Source organism: Triticum aestivum, chromosome 5B (genome assembly GCF_018294505.1).
Source record: "Triticum aestivum cultivar Chinese Spring chromosome 5B, IWGSC CS RefSeq v2.1, whole genome shotgun sequence".
Taxonomy (NCBI): Eukaryota; Viridiplantae; Streptophyta; class Magnoliopsida; order Poales; family Poaceae; genus Triticum; species Triticum aestivum.
In genome coordinates, this window is record NC_057807.1 from 686172218 (window position 1) to 686180141 (window position 7924).

General features: G+C 54.0%; 1 protein-coding gene across 2 annotated transcripts in view; it reads right to left on the bottom strand.

Annotated features, from left to right (window-relative positions):
• The window catches only part of LOC123114227 (polyubiquitin 11-like), an 83604-nt gene extending 76857 nt beyond the window's left edge, over positions 1 to 6747 (bottom strand). The window contains exon 1 of one of the 2 annotated variants that reach the window (XM_044535621.1): positions 6434 to 6747. In XM_044535621.1, coding sequence (XP_044391556.1) covers positions 6434 to 6660 — 227 coding nt within the window. In that variant the 5' untranslated portion in view covers positions 6661 to 6747. Of the gene's footprint in view, positions 1 to 6343 lie in introns of both variants that reach the window. The other variant, XM_044535622.1, reaches the window with a different exon arrangement.
• Between the last annotated feature and the right edge of the window lie 1177 nt (positions 6748 to 7924).

Sequence of the window (7924 nt, forward strand, 5' to 3'; positions counted from 1 at the left end):
AGTCTCTCCCGCCGGAGCCCCGCAGTCCCTTGTCGCGCCGCCCTTCGCCAAGTCCTGCTCGCCTCCGCGCCACCAGCCAGCCCCGCAGGCCCGCGCCGTCTCCCTCCTCGTGCCAGGGAGAGGAGCTCCCTCTTCCTCGCCGTCCTTCGACTCGTCGTCGCTCCGGCGCCCGTTCCCAGCCCCGGCCGCCCTCTGCCTTGGACTCAGGTAGCAGCCATGCCCATGCTGCTGCCTTGCCTTGCTCGCGCCAGCCCCTTTTGCGTTGGCCTTGCTGCCTTTGTCATGGCCAAGTCAACCCAGACGCCCGGAGTCCATCTTTGGTTGCACACCAAGTCGGCCATGCCTTGCTGCCTCCTGTACACTGTTGGTCAACAGTTGATGCACGCCAAGTTCTTCGACTACAGCCGATGTCCTGCGATGCCTCAAGTTCCACTACCGTCGACCCCATGGACCGCCAAGTTCCTCTACAGATGACTCGATTGTCTTAAAACGTGTACAACTACTTCCACTACCGCCGCCGCGAGAACGACTACTTCCCCTATGACCTGTGAACGACTACTTCCCTCGACGTTTTTGAACCGCTCCGAAACGCATGCTTCAAAGGTATAACCCCAAGGCGACCGGCCATGAACGAATGCATGTGTTGTATGAGATGCACCATATGTTTGCACCATGTCCGAATTGTCACTCGTTTGCCATGCCACCGTCCCATGGGAACCCGGAAGTCGGGAGCACACCACCATCTTTGCATGTTGCGCACATCCGCACACTTCCTTTTGCACCGGTATCTCCGTGAGCTACCGGAATCGATATGTTGCCGTGGCATCATTTTCGGATATGTTGCCGTGGCACCATTTTTTCGTTTCGCCGCCGTGGCACCCTTTTCCTTCCGCCATGGCGACAAATGCTCCTTATCATCTTCATGTCAACTTTTTCATAAAAATTGCATAAAACTTGTATATGTCATCCGCATCATGTTAACAACATTTAAATGGTTAAAATTGTTGTTTGCTTAAAAAATAGCTAAATGATATGGAGATTTTCCGGAATTGTTGTTTGTTGTTTTCGGCCTCATTTAAACTTGCCTAAATAGGTGATTTGCTCATGCTTCACCTCTTGCCATGTTAATCAACATTTAATATTGTTTGGTAACATAACCGAGAGAGAACTAAATAATTGTTGTGGTGTTCCGTCAATATGCAACTCGTTGCATATTGAGCTCCATTTAATTTGTAGTATTGTTTGTTGCACTTTGCCATGCCATGCCTCTTTAAACCGGACATGCATCATACTTGATTGTGCATCATGCCATGACTATGATTGTGTGTTTACCATGTTGTTTGCTTCTTTCCGGTTTGCTTCTCTCGTTAGTTTCGGTTTCGTTCCGGAGTTGTGAGCATTCGTTCGACTACGTCCGTTTGTCTTCTTCATGGACTCATTCTTCTTCCTTGCGGAATTTCAGGCAAGATGACTATTATCCTCGATATCACTTCTATCTTTGCTTGCTAGTTGCTCTGTTCTATCGCTATGCTGCGCTACCTATCACTTGTTTACCATGCCTCCCATATTGCCATGTCAGCCTCTAACCTTTTTTTCACCCTTCCTAGCAAACCGTTGTTGGCTATGTTACCGCTTTGCTTAGCCCCTCTTATAGCGTTGTTAGTTGCAGATGAAGTTGAAGATTGCTCCATGATGGACAGGATTATGTTGGGATATCACAATATCTCTTATTTAATTAATGCATCTATATACTTGGTAAAGGGTGGAAGACTCGGCCTTATGCCTGGTGTTTTGTTCCACTCTTGCCGCCCTAGTTTCCGTCATACCGGTGTTATGTTCCCGGATTTTGCGTTCCTTACGCGGTTGGGTGATTTATGGAATCCCCTTGACAGTTCGCTTTGAATAAAACTCCTCCAGCAAGGCCCAACCTTGGTTTTACCATTTGCCACCTAAGCCTTCTTTCCCTTGGGTTCTGCAGACTCAAGGGTCATCTTTATTTTAACCCCCCCGGGCTAGTGCTCCTTCGAGTGTTGGTCCGAACTGAGTACACTGCGGGGCCACCTCGGGGAAACTTGAGGGCTGGTTTTACTCGTAGGATGTCTCATCCGGTGTGCCCTGAGAACGAGATATGTGCAGCTCCTATCGGGATTTGTCGGTGCATCGGGCGGCTTTGCTGGTCTTGTTTTACCATTGTCGAAATGTCTTGTAAACCGGAATTCCGAGTCTAATCGGGTCTTCCTGGGAGAAGGTCTATTCCTTCGTTGATCGCGAGAGCTTGTCATGGGCTAAATTGGGACACCCCTGCAGGGTATAATCTTTCGAAAGCCGTGCCTGCGGTTATTGGCAGATGGGAATTTGTTAATGTCCGGTTGTAGATAACTTGACACTTGACTTAATTAAAACGCATAAACCGCGTGTGTAGCCATGATGGTCTCTTCTCGACGGAGTCCGGGAAGTGAACACGGTTTTTGGGTTATGTTTGACGTAAGTAGGAGTTCAGGATCACTTCTTGATCATTGCTAGTTCACGATCGTTCCTTTTGCTCTCTTCTCGCTCTTATTTTCGTATGTTAGCCACCATATATGCTTAGTCGCTGCTGCAACCTCACCACTTTACCCCTTGCTACCCATAAGCTTAAATAGTCTTGATCTCGCGGGGTTTGAGATTGTTGAGTCCTCGTGACTCACCAGATACTATCACAACAGTTGCAGGTCCCGATGATACCAGTGCAGGTGATGCAACCGAGCTCAGATGGGAGCTCAACGAAGATCTTAGTTGTTGCTATGTTTTGTTTCTTGATGATCAGTAGTGGAGCCCAGTCGGGACGATCGAGGATCTAGCAGTTGGGTTATCTTCTTTTCTTTTGGCTTTGTCCGTAGTCGGACTATATGTATGTACTCTGAATGATGTATGGTTTTTATATGTTCATTGTGTGAAGTGGCGATTGTAAGCCAACTCTTTATCCCAGTCTTGTTCATTACATGGGATTGTGTGAAGATGACCCTTCTTGCGACAAAACCACAATGCGGTTATGCCTCTAAGTCGTGCTTCGACACGTGGGAGATATAGCCGCATCGTGGGTGTTACAGTCGCCGAGGAAGACGCAGAAGCCCAACGTAGAACGGCGTGTGTCGGGGCAACCCGCCCAATCCGCGTCTGAATAGGCAACCAGGTTGGTGTCGCGAGATCGCCGGAGCTGGAGGCCAAGATGAGGGGTGCCGCGGATGTAGCGCAGGACTCGCTTGAGGTAGGTGAAGTGACTCTCGCGCGGGTCGTGTATGAAGAGGCACAGCTGTTGTATTGCATAGGCGATATCGGGCCGAGTCAAGGCGAGGTACTGTAAAGCACCGGCAAGACTGCGATAGAGAGAAGGGTCGGAGACGGGCTGCCCGTCCTGAGCGGAGAGTTTGCGCTTGGTATCAGCAGGTGTGGCGATGGGACGGCAGTTGCTCATGGCGGCATGCTCGAGGATCTCGACCGCGTATTGATGTTGCGAGAGGAAGAGCCCGTCGTTCGTGCGGTGGACGTTGATGCCGAGGAAGTGGTGGAGTTCACCAAGATCAGACATGGCGAATTCCCGGTGGAGCGCGGCGATGATGGAGCGGAGCAGAGCAGTGGAGCTAGCGGTGAGCAATATGTCATCCACGTAAAGCAGTAGATAGGTTGTGGAGGAGCCGCGGCGAAGGATGAACAACGACGTGTCGCACTTAGACGCGATGAATCCAAGTGAGAGCAGGTGGGCGGTGAAGCGCAAGAACCACGCTCGTGGCGCCTGGCGTAGGCCGTAGAGCGATCGGTGCAGCCGACAGACGTACGAGGGGTGGTGCGAGTTGATGAAGCCGGAGGGCTGCTGACTGTAGACGACCGTGTCGAGGTGGCCGTGGAGGAACGCGTTGGGGGAGAAGAGGGTTTTGGGTTGAAGGAAGCCAGACTTGGCTCTGGTTTGCATGGCGTGGGCGTCGCGGCGTGGAGTAATGGGCACGACGCGGGGTGGGAGAGGCCGACCGGGGGGCGACGCGGGATTGGAGGGGCTGGAGCCGCCATTGGAAGTGGCCGACAGGCTGCTGCGTGGCGTTTGCGGGGTGGCGGGTGGTGTGGGGTCGGCATGGGACCGGCTGGACGAGGGGGTGGTGGGCGCAGGATCCGACAGGGTGGGATCCGAGGCGGGGATGATTGGGTTGGAGGTGGGGGCGTATCTGGTGCGATCTGGCGCGGATCTCGGGAGGATGGGATTGGGCGGAGGTGCGGGTGGCGATCCCGAGGATGGGGCAGAGGGATCGGACGAGGTAGGTGGGATCTGCATGGGATTTTCTGCGGCACGTGGAGGGGGTGTGGCCGGCGTGTAGGGGAATTGGTTTTCGTCAAAAATAACGTGACGGGAGGTGATTACCTTGCGCGTGTTGAGGTCAAGGCAACGATAGCCTTTGTGCTCGCGGGGGAGGCCGAGCAGCACACAACGACGTGACCTAGGAGCTAGTTTGTTGGGGTGGTGGCATAGAGGTTTGGGTAACAAAGGCATCCAAAGGTGCGGAGGTGGTCGTAGGTGGGTGCGATGCCATGGAGCATGAAGTAGGGCGTGTTGTTGGCGATGGCCCGGGAGGGCCTGAGGTTGAGGTGAGTGGCAGTGTTTAAGCTCTCGACCCAAAACTCTGGTGGCATGTGGGCTTGGAGCAACATAGTGCGCATGATGTCGTTTGTGCTGCGTATGGCGCGTTCGGCCTTGCCAGACATGTTGGTCATGGCGGCGTTGAGCATGTGAGCGTTGTCCCATGAAGGTGCAGGCGGGGCGCCGTACGTGGGCGGCGGAGCGCCGTACGGTGCAGGTGGGGCGCCGTAGATCATGGGGTACGCGTGATGAGGCACCCCGGGGCGTGGGCCGAGGACACCCACGGCGTTCGGAGGAACCCACGAAGCGCGGCCAACGGGCGGAAAGGGTGCGCCCCACAGAGCAAAATAGCCCATCCAAGGCTGCTGGGATGGGGCGGTGGGTGTTGGAGTAGAACCGCGCCCACCGGGGCCGCGCCCGCGTCCACCGCGGCCACACCCGCCACGGTCAGAGGAGCGGTCGGGCTGCCGCTGGATGACGCCGCCAGTTGATGCAGAGTCGCCGCCACCCCCACTGGAGCTGCCGGAACCAGAGGAGCTGCCGTGGGTGGCGATGAGAGTAGTGGCGCCCGCCGTACGCGCGCGTGCATCCAGGCTGATTTCCTCCAACATCAACCGGCAGCGGGCCTGCACAAATGTGGGGAAGGGAACTTGCATGGGGAGCAGGGACGCCATGATGCCGAACCGGGGGGAGAGTCCACGGATGAGCTAGAGGGTGAGGGTTTTGTCGGTGACGTGTTCGTCGAGGTCGTCGAGGGAGTCCGCGAGCGCCTTGAGGCGCCGGCAGTACTCGGCGATCTTCATGTCGCCCTGAACAGTGGCGCGGAACTCGGCGCCGACGTGGATGGCTCGGCCCGCGAGGTTGTCGCGGAAGAAGGCGTCGAGGAGAAACCAGGCATGGTAGGCAGTGGAATCTTGGGCGGAAATGACATCGTAAAGTTCATCCGTGATCGTACCGTAGATCATGAGGAGGATCTGGAGATCGTCGTGGCGCCACTGCGCGGTCTGGGTGCGCGGCTCGAGGTTGACGAGGACGTGGCTCTCCACGCCGGATTTACGGAGGATGAAGGACATGATGCGCCTCCATTTGGAGTAGTTGCCGCAGACGGCGTCCAGCTTGAAGTCGATGTGGGCGCCGACGTTGACGGCGTGGATCGAGGGAGGAGGCGCCGTACAGGACGACGCGGCGTCGGCAGTCACCGCGCCGAGCGGCGCGACGGTGAGATGCAGGGGAGCTGTGGCCGGTGGAGCGCTCTGAACGGTGGAGGGTGCGGAAGCAGTGGGCAGGGAAGCGTTGGCGCTAGGGAGGGGTGGGCTGTCAGAGGCGACGCCGGTGTCGGGCTGTTCGCCGGCGTCGGAGCCCTCATCGGAGGCATGCGAGCCGGCCATGGGATACAGGGAGGAAAGGTGGCTCTGGTGCCAAGAAGAATGATAGGAATCGCTGAGTGAGTATTACAGAGGAAGGCATTGCCTTATATACACACGAGGAGCACATGAGTGCATGGCGATCCGTTACAACAGAAGGAGCTAGTCTCGAGGAGCGCCGTGCGCTAAGCAGCGTGGCCAGCGGGAGTGGCCACGATCACCGCGTGCGGGGCGGACGGAGCGGCGTGGGCGGAGTCCACAACAGCCGTCTTCCAACACCACTAGCTAAAGTAATGTGTAAAATTTAATCGATTCTTCTAAGTAAGATTACTACTTGCAGCAGATTCATTGTCTCAAAAAAAGAAACACGTACTTGCGGCAGATCTTCTTGTTTCGGCTGTAGCTTTCTGCGAGGGCTCTCATGCTGGGGTCCGTAAACCAACCACCCTCGCGGCCGCGAAACCCGCCGGGCAGATGAAGCAGCAGGTGGAGAGTGGAGTCCTTGTGGACGTCGTACTCGGCCAGGCTGCGGTCGTCCTCCAGCGGCTTCCCGCCGAAGATGAGCCGCTGCTGCTCCGGCGACACACCTTCCTCACCATCGATCTTGGCCTTCACGTTGCCGATGGTGTCCGTCCTCTCGACCTCGAGGATCACCGTCTTCCCCGTTGGCGTCTTCACAAAAATCTGCATCCTGGTTGGCTTTTCCGTTGGTGTTTTCTTGTGCTCTTTGGTTCCGTGCCGTGAGTTCGGCCTAATATAGCCGGCCGGCGGCCACGCTCAGGACGTTTCCCTCAACTACTAATTCAGTTTCTTTGATTTACCCGTATTAGATTCGAAGAGGAAGCGCGCCCGTCAAGTTACCGAGGAGCTCCCGCAAAACTCGCTCTTACCGTCAAGACGCTCCTAAAACACGCACTGGGCCTCGGCCTATTACGATGCCATCGTCGCTCTCGATCGCTCTGCGGGCTTGCTCGCTTGCTGTTTCTTCACCTCAGCTTCGCTCTGCTGCTACCCAGGAAAAAAACATGCAACGATTTTTTAAGATTTTAAAAGTTGTTTGCGATAATGAATTTTAAAAATATTTGAGATTTAAAAAATTCAGGACTTAATAATAAGTGTTCTTGAATTTTAAAAATTGTTCATAGCTCTTAAAGAATGTTCATGATCAATAAATGTTCACAAAATTTTATAATATTCATGTATTCACAAAAATTATTACAAATCACAATTTTTGAAAAGATTGCACGGATTTTAATACAATTCATGATTTAAAAATGTTCATGAAACTGAAAATTTGTTTCCTTGACTTTATAAAAATGTTGGGAATCGTAGTAGGAAAAAAACAACCTGCGGAACTGAAAGCAAGATCATTATGAAGATGCATACAAGGTTAGATTTGAATGTTACTAACTTTGAGTTGCAGTGGAAGAAGAGTTGGTGAAGATCAAGTTCTTGAAATCCCACGAATGATTCCCTCTAATGTACGAGCCCTTATGGATTGCACTCGTACAACACCAGTGACCCAGCATCGCTTTGCTGTCCAAATCTTGATGATGCCAGAGTACAAGGGAGGGAGGAGCAAGCCTTCGGGGAGGAATAACTACGGTGGAGAACGAGGGAGAGAGGAGGCGATCACTTGTATGCAACAGGGGGGCGCCCCCTTGGGAATTTATAGGTGGAGGGATGGCAGACTAGGGGAACACCCCCCCCCTTGTCGTTGCGCACCACGGGGTAGGCCCCACCAAAAACCCTACCCTCCCCAAGCCAAGCTTGGACACTAAGGCTAAGGGGGTACCACTCTTGTTGGGCCTAAAGGCCCATGCAACTGCCCCCTATAAGCTTTACCTGCAGGGGCAGGCCCAGGGCACCTCTTTTAATTCTAGAGGGCTCCCAGAAAATTATGGAGCCCTCCAGCATAATTATTTTTCCTTCCGAAGTTTTTCCTTCTTCTCGG